General features: G+C 58.3%; 1 protein-coding gene across 7 annotated transcripts; it reads left to right on the forward strand.

Moving 5' to 3' along the window:
- Positions 1-193: 193 nt before the first annotated feature.
- On the forward strand, positions 194-19,103 carry LOC115660144 (AFG3-like protein 1). 7 transcript variants are annotated; one of them, XM_030581135.1, is made up of 17 exons: positions 194-607; positions 1,181-1,268; positions 2,585-2,653; positions 3,102-3,208; positions 5,298-5,447; positions 6,664-6,732; positions 7,083-7,210; positions 7,326-7,596; positions 8,517-8,654; positions 9,259-9,412; positions 10,461-10,568; positions 11,455-11,580; positions 12,736-12,846; positions 14,083-14,198; positions 14,729-14,929; positions 15,053-15,247; positions 15,488-19,103. In XM_030581135.1, the coding sequence occupies exons 1-17, from the start codon at positions 209-211 to the stop codon at positions 15,701-15,703; spliced, it is 2,646 nt and encodes an 881-aa protein (XP_030436995.1). In that variant the 5' UTR covers positions 194-208; the 3' UTR covers positions 15,704-19,103. The 7 variants fall into 7 exon arrangements, with proteins under 7 accessions (XP_030436995.1, XP_030436996.1, XP_030436997.1 ...); XM_030581136.1 differs by having other exon boundaries at positions 7,086-7,210; XM_030581137.1 differs by lacking the exon at positions 10,461-10,568.
- Positions 19,104-19,564: the final 461 nt, after the last annotated feature.

The raw sequence follows: 19,564 nt of genomic DNA on the forward strand, positions 1-19,564 counted from the left end.
GCACTGCAGACATCAGGGGGGGGCTAGCTGGGGTCAGTCTCCAGGCCTGCAGCCCCCACCCCACTGCAGTACAGACGGGGGGAGCTAGCTGGGGTCAGTCTCCAGGGCTGCAGCCCCCACCTCACTGCACTGCAGACGGGGGGGGGGGCGCTAGCTGGGGTCCGTCTCCAGGGCTGTAAACACCCCCCCACACACACACACTGCAGACATGGGGCGGGAGTATCCACACTGGACTCCCACCGCCTATTGTCCCTGCGCTGGGAGGCCGCTCTGGGGTCACAGGAAACACGGAGCCGTGGTCAGCCCGGAACCAAAGGCCGAGCGCTCGTCCCTACCCGGAATGTCTCGCTGGGAGCCCGGCGGCGCCTTTCCTTGTCCCGCCCCCTCGCGTCAGGCGCTTCCGCCCGGGACGAGGGGCAAGGCGCATGTGCATACACACTTCGCGGGAGTGAACTCTGCGCATGCGCGTCAAGGCGCAGCACAGCAGTGGGGAATGGCTCATCGGCTCGCGTCGGGGACTCTAGTGCCGTCTCTCGCTGCCCTGTGGCGAGGGGGCTGCCGGACGCGCACATCGGCGGGGCGCAGGGACCTACCACAGACCCGGCAGGTGAGAGGTGACTCTTTCTTTTCCGGCATTGTCGTAAAATGTACGGCTCCGTATGCCACTACGACGAGGGGAACCGTCGCCCTGATGATGTCATCGGTGCGCGACCCGCGCGGCCATGACGTCCCAATGGCTGGAGATAAGCGCTAGTCAGGGGGCGTAGTCTGGTTGTTAGAACGAGGCCGCCTGAGGCGCGAGCGGAGTGGAAGCCCCGCCCCTTGCGCGTTGCCTGAGGGGGCGGAACCAGCCCGGCTCCTGCGGTGCTCCGAGTTCTGCGGCTGCGCACGGTCGGCGCCCCCCCCCCCCCCCCCCCCGCCGGCTCCAGGGCACCGGGCCCGCCCGCTGCCGTCCCGCCTGGGGCGGAGGCAGGGCCAGGCTGAGGAGGCAGGGCCGCAGGTATTTCTGCCTCCCGGCGGGCTGGCTCTGCCTGGGCCTGCCGCCAGCTAGAGCAGCCCCGGGGCGGCTCTGGGTTCCGCGCGCTGAGGTGGGTGGAGCCCTGTCGCGCTCTGATCGCTCCGCGGGGAGCCAGTGCCGCCGTGTCAGTGGCCTACATGAGACTGCTCTTTACTGTTCTAGCGGCTCGAGGGGATCCGCGCCCCGCGGCAGGGCTGCCCAGGGAGCATCGCATCCGCTTGGCAATGGCTCTGCTCAAAGCCACCCAAAGGTATGTGTCTGCAGCAAGGCTTCTTGTAGGGCCCTTTGCTTCTGCCAGCGGAGCTGTGCTCGGCAGAGGGATATCGACATTAAACAGGAAGGGAGCGAATGCAGGCAGGCAGTGAAAGGGGCGTGGGAATGGATTGCACAGCAGCACTGCGCACAGAGGGTGGGCTGCTGCTGCTGCAGGGCTAAGGATCATTGAAGACCTAAAACAATGGGGAACAGAGATCTGGCTGCACTCCTTGGGGCAGGGACCACTTTTTTTTGTTCTGTGTTTGTACTTCATCTGGCACTATGGGGTCCTGGGCCATGACTGTTGCTCCCAGGTGCTACCATAATACACTTAATAACATACATCATTTGGCAGGTCCTGGGCCCATTAATAATACTACTACTAATAATAATAGCCCCTAGTGATGTTAAAGGGATGTCATCAGCTTAAAAATCACACTTCTGTTTAACGGTAGGTTTTTTAATGTGTGTTTCGGGTAACAGCTGAGGTTTGTGTGGCTATAAATCCAGACAAATCGGCATGGAGACTCCGGCAGGGGTAGGGCCCATACCTCACTATAATTCACTTTCTGCAACTGCCTAGATTCAAGCTGCTCATGACCCTTTGGTAAGTGCTGTGTTGCAGGGCTCTTGCCTGCTTCCCTGATTTATATCCCCACAGAATCACCTCAGGCAGATTCAGCCCACCTCAGGAAGTCCAAGTTAAAACCTGAATGTTGGGGCACCTTTTCTCCACATCTCCCCTGTGCAGTGGGATAGTCGAAGGTAACCAACGTGAGCTGAATGAGTCCTCCTGGCTTAGTCTGCATTCCAGTCTTTGAGCCAGAGAATGGGGGGGATCCCCTACTAGAGATTAGGATATGTTTGTCTGTAGACTTTCACAGAGAGTACAATGCAAGGCATTCCTCTGCGCAGGGGTCTTCCCTCTACAGAGGCAGCAACATATTCGCTAGCAGGTGTTTCTTCCTCCCTTGGCTCGATCTGTCTAAGATAGATCCTGGAAGCAGAGATTTTCTTTCTTGAACAATGCTGTTCGGTAAATAACTGTAAAGCTACATCCCCTAATAATATCTGGTATTGACTATTGTAACTTTCTTCTCTCCAGTCTTGCAGATACTAACCTGCCCCCTGCGATCCGTGCAAAAGGCTGTCATCAAAATCATTTCCCCTGACCTTTTGGTTTGTTTTAGCATCTCCCTGGTTTGCCCAGAATCTTTCCCCTATAAACAGAGAGGGCTCTTTGACTGCACAGTGTCAGTCCAGTGTCATTGTACCTTTAAATAACCAAAACACAACCACTTTGTCTCTAAGGCTTTGAGAAGTATTTTAAGAAGCATGGAAGAAGTCCTGGCCCAGTAGAGGCTGCTCACCAGACTAAAGGTAAACAGTCCCGAATCCTTCAGGGCTAGTCCTTAGGTTTTATAAAGATGCTCAGGAGTGTGAGAGTGTTAGGGCTGGATAGCGATTGCTACAGTGTGGATGTGTGTGCCTAAAATACCCCCATGACCATGAGTCATTACATTTCCCCACCACCACTACTCTGAGAATTCAGTCCTTGTTGTGACACCCAACTCTCTCTGCTCTTCTAGGCCTGCCCACCCTAGTTCAGATCTGTACAATCCCCGTTGCTCTGTAGGGTTTCTGAGTACAATTGGCTTTATCTTGCTTGCCCTATCGACCTCTTTTTACATATTTTTTTAATTAGACCTTCCAGACAGGACTGGCTTATTTAATAAATGGGCTGGCCGTTCGGTGTGTGAATGGGATGGGGAAATTGGGCTCTCTTCAAAGCCAATTGTCTGTCTTAATGCACCTTTCTTTTCCCTAGGCCTCCCTGACCCAAAAGATCTCGGTCATAGGGGAGATGGCGGAGGAGGTGGCGGCAAGAGAGGAGGGAAGAAGGAGGATTCTGGGTGGTGGAGACGCCTGTGGAAGGTCCTTAGCTCTGTTAGAGTGGCAGTGATAGCTAAGGTTCCAGGAGGGTCACGGCCCTTTGTTCGTTCCGAAAATCAGTCTGTCCTCACAGGTTCATCACTTTGTCTCTTGCAGGGCAGACTGACTTGTCTGGAAAGTCACACGTAAATCTCTTTATTAGTTTAGTAGTTCAAATGGCTCCTTGTTTGCAGTGTAAATCTGCTGTCTGGCTCTTCCTTCAGATCAGTTCAGCTTAATGTTCACCGCAGTCACTCACCGTAACCTTCAGTTTGAATCCTGTGTCAGAAATGTTTCTGTTTGTGCCCCAGCAGCAGCCATAGGAATACAAAATCGATCGCAAGCTGTGGATAGAATATTCCACAGCAAAGCACATACAGGGCTGCTGCGATGCGCCAGCTTTCTGAGACTTGCAAGGCTCCGGCAGAACTCGAGCCTGGCACCACAGCAGTCTTCATGTGCCCACCTGCACAAGTTGCCTGGGGCACCAAGCCGCTAGCCATGCAGAAAGAATGTGTCCCCCTGTGCAGTGCAGTGTGTGTGCTTGCTCCAGCCGGGTCAGCACCAAGGGGATGTGGAGGAGCTGTGAGCCAGCTCCCCCACTACCACCACGCGTGCACACACCCACCCAAGGACAGTACCTACAGCTTAGGGTGGTCTCCCTGGTAAGTGCAGAGGGGCAGCCCAGGGGAGGAGGGCACATGGCTGGGGTGTTCCATTACCTGGCTAACTCAGTGGGCCTTGCTGGCAGCAAAAGGCAGTTCCAGCCAAGGCACAAGTTAGAGCAGCCTCTGAGGGTTAGGGGGGTATGTGGGTCCCCTTGTCTGTCCTGCACTGGGCTCCGCACTAGCTCCGGGAAGAACTGGGCCAGCAGTGCTTAGCACGAAAAGGCTTTCCTGTCCGTCAGACTCCCTGCTCCTTAGGTGGGTTTGGTTTTTAAAAACTAGACAATACCTAGACACAAACTTAATTAATTCAGGGTTAAGGAAGCTGAAATAGCCATATAACCCTTATGTACCGTGCCTACCTATAGCATTGCCACTGAAGAGACAGGAAATATGACCTTGGCTAAGGACAGTATCCATGTGAAAACTCTACAAATGCCAGGGAGAACCTTAGTGCTGGCTCACAGCCCAGACTCAAGTGTGGAGCATCTGGACTGAAAGAGTCTGTTAGCCTGTCCTGTAGGGCAGGGCAAAGGTGGTGGTTGGAATATGTAGGGTGAACTTTCCCCTCAGGATAATGGTGAATTGATAGAATGTTTCTCTGAGGATCTGAACTGGGCATTTCCTGTCAGTAACACGGGGTGTTTTAATGACAGTGCTGTAGTTAGATAAGCGATATAAGTCACTGATTGCATCAGCTTCTTTATTTCCAAGTCATTGGGGTTTCTTGTGAGGATTACAAACCCTCTTGCTTTTTGCCTAAGGTCAGGGCCGGCTCTAGCCATTTCGCCATCCCAAGCATCTGCCGCTCGCCAGTCCTGCGGCTCCGGTGGATCTCCTGCAGACTTGGCTGCGGAGGGTCCGCTGGTCCCGCGGCTCTGGTGGACCTCCTGCAGGCCTGCCTGCGGATGCTCCACCGGAGCCATGGGACCGGCGGACCCTCCGCAGGCACGCCCGCGGCAGGTCCACTGGAGCCGCCTGCCGCCCTCCCAGCAACCGGCAGAGCGCCTCCCGCGGCGTGTTTGGTTGGGCAGTATGTCGAATCAGTGCCGGCTGCCGGCGTGCCCCTTCTCAGGCCCAGCTGCACAAGTGCAGGCATTGAGTCCAGTCTGATGCACGGGGCTCCCGCTCTACGTGTGAGCGCTCCGTGTAGACGCAGGCTCTGCATTTGGAGATCAGGGTGGGGCTGCGGCACACATGCACTGGCTGTTTCTTCACAGTTGGAGCAGTCCTGCACCCCTTGCAAACCTGCTGTGCTAGCAGCCTGCACTGAATCCTTCAGCAGCACTGTAGGGCTGGCTGTCAGGGCAGGGGGCAGCAGGGAACCAACAGTTGCTCCCAGGCTAATTCTGAATGTTGGATGTTTATTTCCTGGTTGGAATCAGGCTGCTGAAGTGTAGCATTCTTTTCCTTTCCTCCCACCCCAGGGAGAGTTCCCCTGGGATGACAAGAACTTTGTCTACCTGGCTGTCATGGGGGCCGGCGCTGCCGTGGGATTCCTCTATTTTTTTTGGCGAGATCCTGGCAGAGAAATCAACTGGAAGCATTTTGTCCATTACTACTTGGCTAGAGGATTGGTGAGGAAATGTCATCAGTGTCTGTGTGAGAGCGAATGGCTCTCTCCTGGCTCATTGTGCATGTTTTTCCCATTTGTCCACTTGTGACTAGCACGGTGCTTGGGTTATCAAGTCGCCCCTGAATCCTGCTGGCTCCGGGCTGGAGCAGACCACCCCCAGGTGCCCTCTGGAAAGCAGTGACTACTCAGGCACCGTTCTGAGGCTGGAGTTGAGGCAGCTTCTGTTTTAGGCTTTCTGCAAACTCAGGCAGGCATCTGTGTCCATTTATGCTTGGTTCATGTTGTTTCACCACAGCTATGAGGTCTAGAAGGGTGTCGGTGTCTCCATGTGCCTGTCTAAGGAAGCAAAGATTCTGGAGCTCACTTCTCCCATCCATTCTTATCAGGGGAGCCCCAGAGCACTTCTGGTTGTCAGAGCTCCGGGCTGGCCACAGAGCACGTCGGGAAAGTGGGGGCTCCTGGGTTGTTGCAGGCACCCTGTGGAGCCTGCCTTAATGTTAGTGTATTTCGTGAACAGACGTCCCCCTGACTGTTCCCTGGAGACTGGCTCTGTGCCCTGCTGTCTCAGGCCCCCATAATTAGGGGAAGCTCTAGGTGGGTCTCTCTGCGGGGTTCTCTCAGCAAGACTTCCCCAGAACTGTGTCCTGGTGCTGCTCTGCTGTTTTGTGGGACCCCCGAGCCACGCGTGTGTAGCTGCCTGCTCCATGGGCCATTTGGCTGGTCCCTGCTGAGGCGCTATTGGGATTGCTGCTGGATGGACACAGCTCAGTGCTCCTCATGGCTGGTGGGATGAGGACGGCCTGAGCCTATTACAGGGACTCCGCCACCCGTGTAGCATAGACAGGCTTTCACTGTACCCCACCCCTGTCTAGTGGGGTTGCTTTAAAAGGACTGTAGCCTCTGGCTCCCAGCTACCCCAGGGTGTCTGGTAAATACTCCCAGTAGAGCAGCTGGGGCTGTACCACAGGGGCCAGGGCTGGGCTCAGTGATCGGGGGCTGGCTCCCCAGGCCAGGGCCGCTGGGGCCGGGGCTGGGCTGGGCTCTGTGATTGGGGGCTGCCTCCCAAAGTGGCCTTTTTTCACTACACCCGGAGAGGCCTGTGCTGAACAGCCTCTGTCTTCTACTGAACGCCTCCCTTTAGCGCCAGCCTCCCTGAGAATGCAGATTGCTCATCTTCTAGGGAGGGGCTGTACCCATCACCTGTCTGTCTGTCTTAGGTGGACCGTCTGGAAGTGGTGAACAAACAGTTTGTGCGCGTGGTCCTCGTGCCGGGTGTGAGCTCGGAGGTAATGGGATTGTAGGGGAGGAGGGATCTCGGCACACCAGCAGAACTGGGGGAGGAAAGGGAAGCCCTCAGGCGAGTGTGCCCCATACTGAGCCCCACAGCACAAGCCAGGCTCTGGGGCCACAGTGGTGGCAGCGCATGCTCTACAAATTGCCGTTTTGCCCGGGGGGGGGTGAGAGGTCTCTGATAACAGCTGCTCTGTGACATAGCTCAGTGTGTGCGCTGCGGCAGCGCGTGTGTGCGGCAGGCAGAGGGCAGCGCTTGTTGGGCCCAGCCGGGGATCCTGCCCGTGGGTGGGGGGCAGAGGCCGATGCAGCGACTGACTGGCTCTGGGTCTGTCCCTGGTCCCAGCAGAGGTACGTCTGGTTTAACATCGGCAGCGTGGACACATTTGAACGGAACCTGGAGACTGCCCAGCTGGAGCTGGGAATGGAAGGCACCCAGCAGGTGGCAGTGATTTACGCCAGGGAGAGTGATGGGTGAGTGCCAGCGGGGGAGTGGCTGGAGCCAGTGCCAGTGCCCGTGCTGGCTGGGTGTGCCCTGCCGCACCATTGCTGCTGGGTGACGGTGGCTTGTGCTTTTCTCCACTCCCAGCACATTCCTCATGAGCATGGTGCCCACTCTGCTGCTGGTTGGCTTCCTTCTGGTCACTCTGAGACGCGGGCCAATGGGAGCCGGGCGTGGAGGACGAGGGGGCGGGCTCTTCAGTGTTGGCGAGACAACGGCCAAGATCCTGAAAGACAACATTGACGTGCAGTTCCGAGACGTGGCCGGCTGCGAGGAAGCCAAGCTGGAGATCATGGAGTTCGTGAACTTCCTGAAAAACCCCAAACAATACCAAGACCTGGGCGCCAAGATCCCAAAGGTGCCATCTCAGAGGGAGGGGTGGCTGGGTCCCCTCTGCTGAGCAGTTGGAGCGCTGTCCTGGGGGCTCCGTGCAGTCCAGATCCTTGAGCTGAGCTTTGTGACTAACGGAGAAAGGAGCGAGGAAAGGTGGGACCGGCAGAGGGCAGCTCGCCCAGCCGTGGACTGTGTCCCATGCCTGAGCCATGCTGAACAAGTCACTCAGCCTACCAGACTGGTTCCCTTGCTGCAGCCGGCGGGGCATGAGGCGGAGAGGGGTGCCGTGGGCACGGCCCCGCAGGGGGTGCTGAAGCTTTCACAGCTGTGCAGCAGGGATGCCCATGACACAAGCTGCCCAGATTCCCGGCTGCCCGCTGTGCCTGAGCAGCGCTACGCAGTTCCTCTGGCCACTTGCGGATTTAGTCACCTCTCTTTTCCCCTGGGATGTACGTTAGTTACCATGGGGATGATGGTGTGGGCAGGGCTTAGTGGCACCTGTAAGTGCCAGTACATGTGATATTTTGAGGCATAGGAGGCACCAGGGTGTGTGTGCCGTGCAAGGCATGGGGTGTGTGTCCCCCTGCACAGGGGAAGGGGAGGTGTAGCAAGTGCCTGTGCACACACGTACACACAGACTTCCCTGGTGTTCCCCTCGGGCCCTGTGGCGCGGCACTGTCTGGTGATACTGGTTGCTCTGGAGCCCTGTGTGCTGGCAGTGCTGGACTCTCCCGACACGCTGCCAGGCTCAGTCCCTGTCCTGCGGGCCAGGCCTGCTATGAAAGTGATTCTGACGGAGGCTGCTGGGAGGGAACCAGTCCCCAGACACAGCCCAAGCCACCGAGTGACAGGGCGCTTGGAGCAGCCTTGCTGGCAGCAGGTTTCTAACTGTCAGCCCTGCCAATGGCTCCATGCTAGCGCTGGTCTCCGTTGTCTCTGCTGCAGGGCGCTGTGCTCACGGGCCCGCCAGGCACCGGGAAAACCCTCCTGGCCAAAGCGACGGCGGGAGAAGCCAATGTTCCCTTCATCACGGTGAACGGCTCGGAGTTCCTGGAGATGTTTGTGGGTGTGGGGCCTGCCCGAGTAAGTCTGCGGCAGCGAGGCTCATGAGGGCTCCCCAGAATGTTGTGCCTCTGGTGGAGGCATGTGGGCCTTTTGGGGGGGTCATCTCTGGTGCTGGAGCTAGACGGACTTCCCATATCTGCTGGGGATGGCTCCTAGCTGCCTCGAGAGCCTGGGGAGCAGTGGGTCTCCCGGGCTGTGGGCGGGACAGGAGGAGAACTGGCCTCCAGATTCTCTTCCAGTACTTCAGCCTCCTCCTGGCTTCATTAGCCATAGGCTTGTGTGAGCCCCCTCAGCTCAGTGGGGCTTCAGGACAGCACATGCACTGCACAGGCTGCTGGTGCGGGGCAGGTCTCTTTCCAGGCCCTGTCTGGAGCCCCTGGGAGGGGTTAGCCTGGTGCTGTTGTCTTCTTCCCATCTCAGCCCTGGTGGGAGTGTCCCAGACCAGTCAGAGCTGTGCCTAGGGAGCCTCGGGACACTCCTTCTCTGGGGACAATGGCGCCGAGAGGGTGGCTGGCTCTGCAGAGCCCCCGCTACGTCCTGTCCCTGCAGAAGGGCAGTGGCCAGTGGAGGCCTGTCCGGAGCCTTGGAACCCTGGCGAACCCATTGCATGTGGCTGTTTCAGGTTCGGGACATGTTTGCCTTGGCCCGCAAACATGCCCCCTGCATCCTGTTCATCGACGAGATCGACGCCGTCGGCCGGAAGCGGGGCCAGGGAAACTTCGGGGGCCAGAGCGAGCAGGAGAACACCCTGAACCAGCTGCTGGTCGAAATGGACGGTGAGTGAGCAGAGAATCAGAGAATGTCAGGGTTGGAAGAGGCCTCAGGGGGTGTCTGGTCTGAGCTCCTGCTCCAAGCAGGGCCAACCCCAACTAAAGCAGCCTGCGGCGGGGCATCGGGGTGCTCCTTAGAAACTCGCTGGTAATGCCCCAGCCCAGGATGCCAGGGGAAGGGGTGCTGCACTATGCTCAAAGCTAGTGAAAGCAAAAGGTCTGGCTTGAGCAGTGGAATCTGTCTGGCCTACTGGGCCCACCCAGCGATACAGCTGTGAGCCCCATAGAGCCTGCTGGGAAGTCCAGGCCCTCCCAGTCTCCTGTGCATTTTGCTTCCCCACCCTACCCCCCCTGCCGATACCTGTGTGACCTCCTTGTCACGGAATCACAGGGCGATGCTTTGGAACTGCTCCCCACCAAGTCAGGCAGGACTTTGGGGAGCCTCCTTTCCCTTGGAGCAGACTTCTTCAGGGCAAGAAGCTCACACGTCTTAACCTCGTGGGTCTCTCCTTGGAGCATTCAGCATTCTCTGCCCCTCCGTGTGCTTCCCACAGTGAGCCCACCCAGGCGGGGTCCTGGGGAAGCCACAGGGTCCTGCACCCCTACTTTGCAGTCAGACATGACTCTCAGCCAGCCAGTAAACAGAGGTTTATTTGATGACAGGAACAGGGTCTAAAATAGAGCTTGTAGATACAGCGAACCGGACCCCTCGGCCGGGTCCATTCGGGGGGGCAGTGAGCCAGACCCCCACGTCTGCCTTCAGCCAGCTCCAGACTAACAACCCCCTCCAGCCCCTCCTCTCTGCTCAGCTCCTTTCCAGGGCCAGGAGGTCACCTGATCTCTTTGTCTCCAACACCTTCAGCTGGCACCTTTGCAGAGGAGGGGCCCAGGCCATCAGTTGCTAGGAGACAGAGGGTCAGGCATTTAGGTGCACTGGCCCTTTGCTCTGCCAGACCCTTAAGAACTGCCATGGGGACACTGAGGCACCCACACAGTATTCATAGAAAACATTAAGAACATTCCTAGTTCATCACGCTCCTCCCACTCTGTTTAGGGTTCAACTCCAGCACCAACGTGGTGGTGCTCGCAGGAACAAATCGCCCAGACATTCTGGACCCTGCGCTGATGAGACCAGGGCGCTTTGACCGTCAGATTTACATCGGTAATGCTTGCCACGCCTAACCTCAGCAGATTTGGCCTCTGCCCTCCTCCCTTGCTCCCCAGCCTAGACTTGATCGTTAGCAGTAGAGAAAAGAATGTCCTGCCCTACAGCTGCTAACACTGCATTTGGAAAGCCAGGGGATCATGAGTGGGGTGGGGAGATCTGGTGCCCCGGGGAGCAGATTGAATTTCCCCCAGCTTGGCTGGAAGTTGAAGAATCATCTGGCTTTGTGTAAACATGGAGTTCCATGATAGTTGCAAGGAGTGGGGGGAGCCCAGCGAGGGTTACTGTGAAACGGGCAGGGCTGGAAGCAAGACCAACCCTGGCCTGAGAGAGCTGCAGGCCCCTGTGCTGGGGTGTGAGAGATCCCACTGCCAAGGTGGTCACTAGCAACACTGCTGCCATCTCGGCTCATACCTGCATGGGTTGCTGGGTGCTCTAGCCGTCCTCGGGGCAGGTGCTGTTGTAAACAGGTCTTTGCCACTAGGCAGCCCAGCCTGGTAAGTCTCACTGGGGGTGTTCTGTGCACCTTCAAGCCCCCCAGCCATTTCCTAACGATCCTGGCTGCGTGCTGTCACTGTGGGGCTGTTACGCAGCTGCTGCATTCCATGTCGGTGTGGTCTCTGCAGCGATCTCTGTATGTTGTGCGACAGGACGTGCTCTGGATACAGGCATCGCTGTCATTGCAAGGAAACGGGGACACTTCCAGGCGGCTGATTGTAAATATGGCTGGGAGCGTTCTCTCCAGCAACAACCTGGGGCAGACAAGGCCCCTGAACTAGTGCGTCTGGGGTGGTGAGAAGAGGTCCCGGTGGAGAGCATGTTTGCAGGAGGAGCCCTGCGTTATTCATTTCTGAAGCAGCCTCTCTGACTCTGTTCTGCCCAGGTCCGCCTGATATCAAAGGCAGAGCATCCATCTTTAAGGTCCACCTCCGGCCCCTGAAACTGGAGGAAAGCATCAGCAGAGATGCCCTGGCCAGGAGATTGGCTGCATGGACTCCAGGATTCACTGGTGTGTGGCAAGGAAATACCAAATGGGAGGAGGCGTGGTGGAGGGAGCTGTAGCAATTGACTGAGCTGCTGTGAAACTGATCTGATCAGGGGTGGGAGGACCAATGCCAGGGGCTCTGGAGGTACCTAGACAGCAGCTGTGAGCCCCCTGCTGTTATGGACAGGTCCAGAAATGATAATGAGCTGCACAGTAAATATTCACTGCAGACTTCCAGCCCCAGCAGGGTTCACTGGAGTCGCTGTTTTCTTCTCTGCCTCTGCTGCAGAGGGCTGAGTTAGCACGTCAGCGTGGCGGAAGGCAGCCAGGCCTTGCCCTGCTCTGCAGGACAGCAGAGGGGTCACAGTGCTGCCCCACATTCTCTTGGTCTCTGTCCCCCACTCACTGATTCTTCCCCAGCGGGGTGTGACCTGTGCATATAGACGGGAACGAGAATGCTGCGATGCTGCTATTCCTGAGCTGTGTTCATATGCACCACTCTGTACAGCACGCTCCCCTCTGGATGCTCAAGGGAGGGCAAATGTCAGCAGCTCTTAGGCTGCAGGGCGTGGGAAGATCACTGACTGGGGTCAGGAAGGAAGCCCCTTCCCCAGGAATAGCACTGTGCAGTCAGGTGTGCTTTGGGGGGGTTCCACCTTCCTTGGCATCCCGGGATTGGAGCTGGGATACTTGAGCAGAGGGGCTTTGGTCTACTTGGCCGGTCCTGCTGCTGGAATTGTGCTGTGATGGGCGTTAGCCATGGGGAGAGCGGCGGGAGCCTGTGTATGAATAGCAGGGGAGCGCAGCTCCGCAGGGGCCAGCAAGGCGGGTGACTGAGGGGGCCAGCGCCCTCTCTCTGAAGGGACTTGAGTACAGCAGGGATTCAGCCCAGTCCTAGCCCCGCAAAGCCCCACGTTCTGAGTGCCTCCTGTGCCCGGGAGCCCAAGCACTGCACCAGCGCTGGGTCCACTGCTTGACACCCAGAGCCCGCACAGCCTGGGGGACACTGGGCAGCTCCTTTGGCACCCCGTGCCGCAAAGGTAGTGCTTGCCCTGCTGGCCGTTTCTTGCTGTGACTGTCCTGAGCCATGGCTGGGGGACACTCGAGCTGCCTCGGCTGGTTCGGGTTCCTGACATGTGCTCGGGGACTAGGCTGATGGTGTGGCCCTCCTGTCCATAGGTGCGGACATCTCCAACGTCTGCAACGAGGCTGCCTTGATTGCTGCTCGCCACTTGAAGCCCTCTGTCGCCGAGAAGCACTTTGAGCAGGCCATCGAGAGAGTCCTTGGGGGTGAGGCTAGCTCGGAGCTCTGCTGGGGGGCGTAGGTGCAGGGGGGTCTGGGAACCATGCAGGGCATGGCTGGCTGCTGCCGTTTGCTTTGGCCCTGCACACAGCCTAGACAGCTCGGCTGCTAGAGCCCAGACTGGCTCAGGGCTCCGCCTGAGGCTGCCGGACAATGCGCTAGGCAGCGTGGGGTTCTCCTGGGCCCTGGGGCTCAGCCCAGTCAGGCCCTGCACTCAGCTGAGTCTTGGGAAGATGCCCAGGCACTTCTCCTAGGGGCCGTTACTGTGGGGGAGCCGCCTCTGGTGCTGTCAGGAAGGCGACTCTATCCCCTGTACTCATTTTAGGGGTTATGTGCCCCTCCCCCCCCCCCAGCTTAGGAGCTAAGCTGAGCACAATCCCACTAGCCTGAGAACGCAATGGGTGGGTCCCTGCAGGGCGAGGGCAGCGTCTTCAGAGCTTCCCAGGTGTGGCATGAAGAGCCACGTGCTCCCTGGGGAGTCTCAGCCAAGCGGGGAAGAATCGTGGGCTGCAGCTGATGGAGGAGGCTGAGGAGCTGGAATGAAAAGCACCAATTTTCCCCAGGGTATGGAAAGCAGCAGGGCCACTGAGCCATGTGCAAATCTCTGTGCCCTCCCCCCCCCCCCCCCCCCCGCCCCCGCTGAAACCTCAGCCTGCTGAGCTAACAGTTCTGCAGCGGCTTGGAACAGTGATTCCAGCCATCCTGATAGGCTCGTCTCGCTCCGCTCCAGAGCTTGGCCCAGCCCCGCAGAAGAGGTGCTTGTGAGAACCAGCGTTCCAGATCCCTGCACTCCTCATCTTCCCGTCCTCCCATGTGGCTGGGGGTGTCCAGGGGTTCCTTGTCCCCCTCCTGTGGCCCCTCCAATCAGCACAGCATCAGCTTACCTCCCCAGCAGTGCTGTGAGCTCTGAACTCCTGAGCTTGTGTTCCAGAAACCCACCGCACAGAGCTGGGCAGCTCCCATGGCCAGGCACATCCCTCTAGGGAGGAAATGTGAGGGGCCAATACCTCCCCCGAGCCTAAATAGCAGGCTGGGTCTCGGGAATCGTCTCTAGCCAGCGAGCCAAGGCCCCAGGTGCTGTCTCTGGCTTGGAAGAGAGGGCAGTGAGGTTCTACCTGCTGGGTGTTGTGGACACTGGGACAGGGGACTTTCTGGCGCCGACTATGGGGTTTGGTACCTCAGTTCCCCGCAAGTGCCACTGACTCTCCCGAACCTGTGTCCAGGTCTTGAGAAGAAGACCCAGGTTCTGCAGCCGAACGAGAGGACCACAGTGGCCTATCACGAAGCTGGGCATGCGGTGGTGGGATGGTTCCTGGAGCACGCTGATCCCCTGCTGAAGGTTTGTGTCTAGTCTGCCCCCCTTCCCAGGGTCAGCCTGCAGGGCTTTCCCATTGCTCTGGCCTTGAGCCTGGCGCATCTGGAACTTCACAACATGCCCTCCCCAAGCGTGACTGGTGAGGGGCTCAGGTCAGGATGAGGAGCCAGCTCCTGGCAGAGGCTCTGTTGGCTGGATTATACCCTCGGGGCCAGATGGCTGTGGAGGCTATTGAACATTTGTTTCAGTTGTGCCTCAGGCCACCCTGCCCTGGAGGAGTGCACCCCCAGGTGCTGGGCATCCCACAGGCAGTGTTCTGGCCCCCTCCCTTGCCCTGACCATGTCAAGTCCGTTAACTGTTTGCTGGGCTGTTCTGCAAAGAGCATGCTCGCTCTCAGGCCCCTTTGTGGCCAGCTCCAGTGTCTCTGGATAAAAGCCGAGCCCAAGGCATGCTCCCAGCATGCTGGCCAACATTCCCTCTTGCAGGCAGATTCTAGAATCCGGGAGCCCTGGCTTAGGGGCCAGTCTGTCACCAGGTGCCTCATGTCTTGCAGGTGTCGATCATCCCCAGGGGCAAGGGGCTTGGCTACGCGCAGTACCTGCCCAAGGAGCAGTACCTGTACACCAAGGAGCAGCTGTTCGATCGCATGTGCATGATGCTGGGCGGCAGGGTGGCTGAGCAGCTGTTCTTTGGGCGCATCACCACAGGCGCTCAGGACGACTTGAAGAAGGTGACACAGAGCGCCTACGCCCAGGTAATCCCCAGAGCAAGGAGCGTGTGGCTGGCACCGTGCTGCCAGGTTCTCTGCCTGGGGGATGGGAACGGTTCAGCTCGTTCCCTTGGCACTAGCCAGCTTAGTGGGGCTGCTCTCTTCCAGATTGTCCAGTTTGGGATGAGTGACAAGCTGGGCCAGGTTTCCTTCGACCTCCTGCAGCAGGGTGAGCTGCTCACAGAGAAACCATACAGCGAGGCGACGGCCCAGCTAATAGACGAGGAGGTCCGAAGCCTCATCAACTCTGCATACGAAAGAACCTGGGACCTACTGACACGGTGTCACGACCAGGTGGAGAAGGTACATGAATGGGCCCTGGTCCATGCCCCAGCGGGAGCCAACAGAGGGGCCTCTGGTGGCCCTGTCAGCAGCTGGATGGTTAGCTCCTGATAACACCCGCATGGGAGGGGAGAGGGAGAGACGGGTCTGTCTGTCATCCTGACGCACAGCATGCTGGAGCGTTTGCCTGTAGGGAAGTGTGCGACGTGCGGCAGGGAAAGTGCAGAGGCTGGAGGGCTGAGGGGTTTATTTTCCCCACAGGTAGGAAAGCGTCTCTTGGAGAAAGAAGTGCTGGAGAAAGCGGATATGGTTGAATTGCTGGGCCCCAGGCCGTTCGCAGAGAAATCCACCTATGAGGCGTTTGTAGAGGGCACCGGGAGCTTGGACGAAGACACCTCCCTCCCGGAGGGCCTGAAGGACTGGAACTGTGAGAGAGAGGAGAGACAGGAGGAGAGAGTGCAGGAGAGCACCTCCTAGCAGTGGGAGCCAGCTGGGCAGGATGGTGCCCGAACTGCTGCCAGCCCTTGCTGCTGGATAGGCACCAGCTTCCAGGGACCCTTTCTATGGGCGTCTCCCAGTGGTAATGATGACACCAGACAGAGCCATCCAGGGGAGCAGGAGCGAGGCTAAGTCTGTAAATAGGAAGAGCAGGCCAGGCCCCGCTCTGCTGTGGGAGGGCTGGTGCACTGGCTTTCCCTCTGAAAGCTGCAGGTCCCGCTCTCTCCTCTCCCCAGGGCCAGCCTGGGTCTGACTGGCTGACAGGAGGGCTCTGGCCACTCCCGGTCACAAGTGCCTGTTCCCACTGGCGGGACAGCAGCTGCTTTACTGGTGCTCATGGCCCAGTCTCCGTGGGCCTGTTCAGTCTGTGTAGGGGTGTGCTCCTGCCAGCAGCTGTCCCAAAGCCAGGAGGGTGCTGGAGGGGCTCCCCAGCCATGGGGCAGAGGCTGGGAGCCCAGGCAAGCAGCAGGGTGAGCTGTCCAGGAGCCAGCTCTCGTTTGACCAGCACCTCTGTCCAGGATGCGGTTACTCTAGTGCTACCACAGCATCCTCCCCAGCTGTAACGCCCAGCCCGGCACAAAGGGGGCCAAGGGTCCCAGGCCATGTGAAAAGAGCCAAGGCCAAAGCTTTTCCCGCCCTCTCCAGGCGGAGGGGAGGGTGCGCAGCCGGGGGAAGATCCTCCCCTCCGAGTTCCTGTCCTCAGTGCCTTCCATTCCATCCAGCCTTTGCAGCTTTGCTCCAGTGCAGTCCTGCTTTGCCCTCGGATCCCTGTACACGGGCAGTGTCTAGGAGACGAGCCCGAACAAGTCCAAAGATCCTTTCAGAGCAGTGGCCACACGGGCCTGGTAGAAAGCGCAAGCCTGGGGGCAGTCCCTGCAGTGCTACGCTGGGAAAGGCCCCCCCTTCACCCGAGGCAACCGGCTCCGCAGTGGAAATGGGCTAACAAAATGGTGCTAATGGAGTGGTGCTGCAGTGGGCTCTGCCCCCTGGCCTGCCCGCCCTGTCGGATGTTGGCAGGAGTAACTCCGGCCCTGTGGGACTCGGGGAGTCGTGGGACAGTGTGGGGCGCTGGTAGCCAGAAGCTCCCCCAGCTCTGAGCCGTTCTGGGGGGTTGTAACTGGCTGTGCGAGTTCCTGGGGGCCTGGCAGTGGTTCTCTTGGCCTGGGGTGTCTTTATGGCACCTATAGCCGTGTATCAAAGCAGGGTAGCTGTTGGCCCAGACATGCCTGGTGTGCGTCCAGCTCTGTCCTGAGTTAGCTTCTCTCTGAGCTTGGTGTTCCTAGCTCACCCCAATGGGGGGAGGGAAGCCTCACTTCTATTCCTTGTGTGCATCGAGTCTGTACCCTGCTGTTTCCTCATACCCAGGGCGAGGGGTTCACTGGGCCGTGCCTACCTTGCATGCACCCTCGTTCCATGCAGGGTCTGAGCCATGGCCTGGCTGCAGCACTGCTCTGGCATGGCGGAGCTTTGCGTTTGGGCCCCGTGCAGCATCCCTGCAAAGGGCATTTCTCTGCCACCGGCGGGCTCCTGAGGGAGCAGCATTCATGCTGCAAGGGCTGTGAGGGGAGGGGCATCTGCAGCAAACCCAGACCATACCTCCAGTGCAGTTCAGAAGGTGACGTTTTAGTAATGGGAGGAAGCTTTGCATATGGCCTGTCCCCCCAGCACGCTGGCCTTCCCAGCCCCTGGGCCGTGGTGCACGGCTCCTGCCTCGCCAGCCCCTCGGCCAGGATCACACCTGACAGAGTGCAGCATCTCTGCTGCTGGTGGAGCCTGCTCCAGCCAGGCCGCTGCATGGCTGATGAGCTGCCTTCCCTGCAGCCATCGGGGTTTGGGCTTCGGAGTCCCTTTCCTCCCCTTTCACCAAGGCAAATGCAGACAGCACAACCCCTGCTCTTTTACACTGACATCCCCCTCTGCCTGGTCTAGTCACTTCCCCTGGCCACAGTGTGGGGGCAAGCTCAGCCATTCAAGCCTGGGAGCATATTCTAGCCTTCTTGGGCTTAGGAATTAAAGGCCCAGTTCCCTCCTTACCTCCAGCACCCACTGTCTAGGGGCAGAGCTGGGCATATCTATGTTGGGGGGTGTGTGGAGGGGAGCACTGAGTCTGAGAGCCTGGGTCAGCTGACTCGGGCTGGTGCTATGGGGCTAAAACTACCAGTCTAGATGTGCCAGGCTCTGAAACCCAGCGACTGGCCTAGCAGAAATGCCCTCCTGGGGCTGGGTGCCTGTTGCCGGCTCAGATACAGTATGAAGCACTTCTGGGTAGTGCCAAGCCAGCTGCTGTGCAGCCAGGAACCTGTCCTCCCTTCTCTGGAGTGTAGGCCTGTTTCAGCAAGAACCCAGCCCCAGTGGAGGCAGTGACTTGATCTGGACAGCTATGAAGAGTGCTTTGTGTGCTCCCCGTGTGACTGCAGCTTGCCCAATACTGGGACTTCAGTAACCAGCCCCAGGCTGTGCTGCCTCAGAGTGCTTTTGTAACCAGTATTTGACTCGTAACACCTGCAGAGCGCCAGGCAGGTCTTGCCTCCAGAAGCCAGAGACACATGGGTTGGCTCAGCAGTGCCCTTCCAGAAGTGTTCAGCGTTTGTATCACCCCGATAGGGGTGTGCTCTGTTGGCTAAGCAGCTACAGTCAAATCTGGTACCCTGCAGCTCTCCTCTGACTAGCGCCTGCGGAAAAGGCCCTGGCTTTCTCAGCAGAGCTGCCCACTGTTTGTTTGACATGGGATCTGCTACCTGGTGGTGAGAAAAGCATTTACTGCCTTTGACACCTGCTGGACCAGGGAGCACATTGTCCTAAGTGCTGGGCACGAAACTCAGTCTGTTACGCCACTGGAAGCCGCAGGCCTGCGCCGATGACACAAAAGCCATAATGTGAAGGCAGAGGGACTACATGACTGGTGTTAATGTATCTGGGAGACCCTTCATTCCTGTGGCTGATGAAGGGAAGACGACGGCTTGATGTTCAGATTCCGGGCTGAGTTTGGGGCACTGGCAATTAGACAATTCAGGCCTTTGCTTGTAAATGGAGCCCTCTGATCTGGACTCATCACCCATAAACATGAGCCCCTTGGTGACATCACCACCCCACTGCCTTCTTTTCCAGCGGTGCCCTTCAGGTAGGGAGCAAGGAGGGAAGGAGACGATGAAGCGGACTCTCTTAGTGTTTATAATATATTTCCTCTCACATGGTGGACCTGGCGTAGCAGTATGTGCTTGGGAGGGGGAAGACAGCACGAAGGAAAACCAGCTTTGTCATCTCTGGCGATCCAGCCCCCCTTTCCCACTGCCCTGGGCCCAGCTTGATAACCGTAGAGTTGTGATTTCTAATGCAGGGTGCCAAATAAACCAAACCCCACTGTGTGGTGAGGGATCATTCCTTGTGTCAGCACTTTCCTTCCCACCACAGCCGAGGGTGCTCAGAAAGCACAAGGCTGATTGACTCAGAGCCAAGCACATGTGACTAGCCAAATGGCTGCAGGTGATGAGCCCAGCTGGTCCCAGTGCAGCACTGGAGCTGAGGCCCTGGTGAAGGAACTGGAATACCAAGGTCTGCAGGGCAAACTCCCTCCTGCCCCACCTCTGACCAGTGCTTTAACCCTCTGCATGAGGTGCCCAGATTAGGCATCAGATCACATGTCTGGCCTGGTGAGAGTTCATGGTTCTTTTTGAGGGACCTGCCTGCGGCCTGCAACAGCCATTGCTGATGGCTCAAAGGAGCATTATCCTTGGGGAGGGGACTGCCCCTCCTTGCTGTGCTGTTTGCTAGGCCAGAGCGGAGGAGTGTGGGAGATGGACCTGCTCACCTGTTAACGCTGAGAAATCCCATTCTAACGAA

The sequence above is a fragment of the Gopherus evgoodei genome, chromosome 12 (assembly GCF_007399415.2).
Source record: "Gopherus evgoodei ecotype Sinaloan lineage chromosome 12, rGopEvg1_v1.p, whole genome shotgun sequence".
NCBI lineage: Eukaryota > Metazoa > Chordata > Testudines > Testudinidae > Gopherus > Gopherus evgoodei.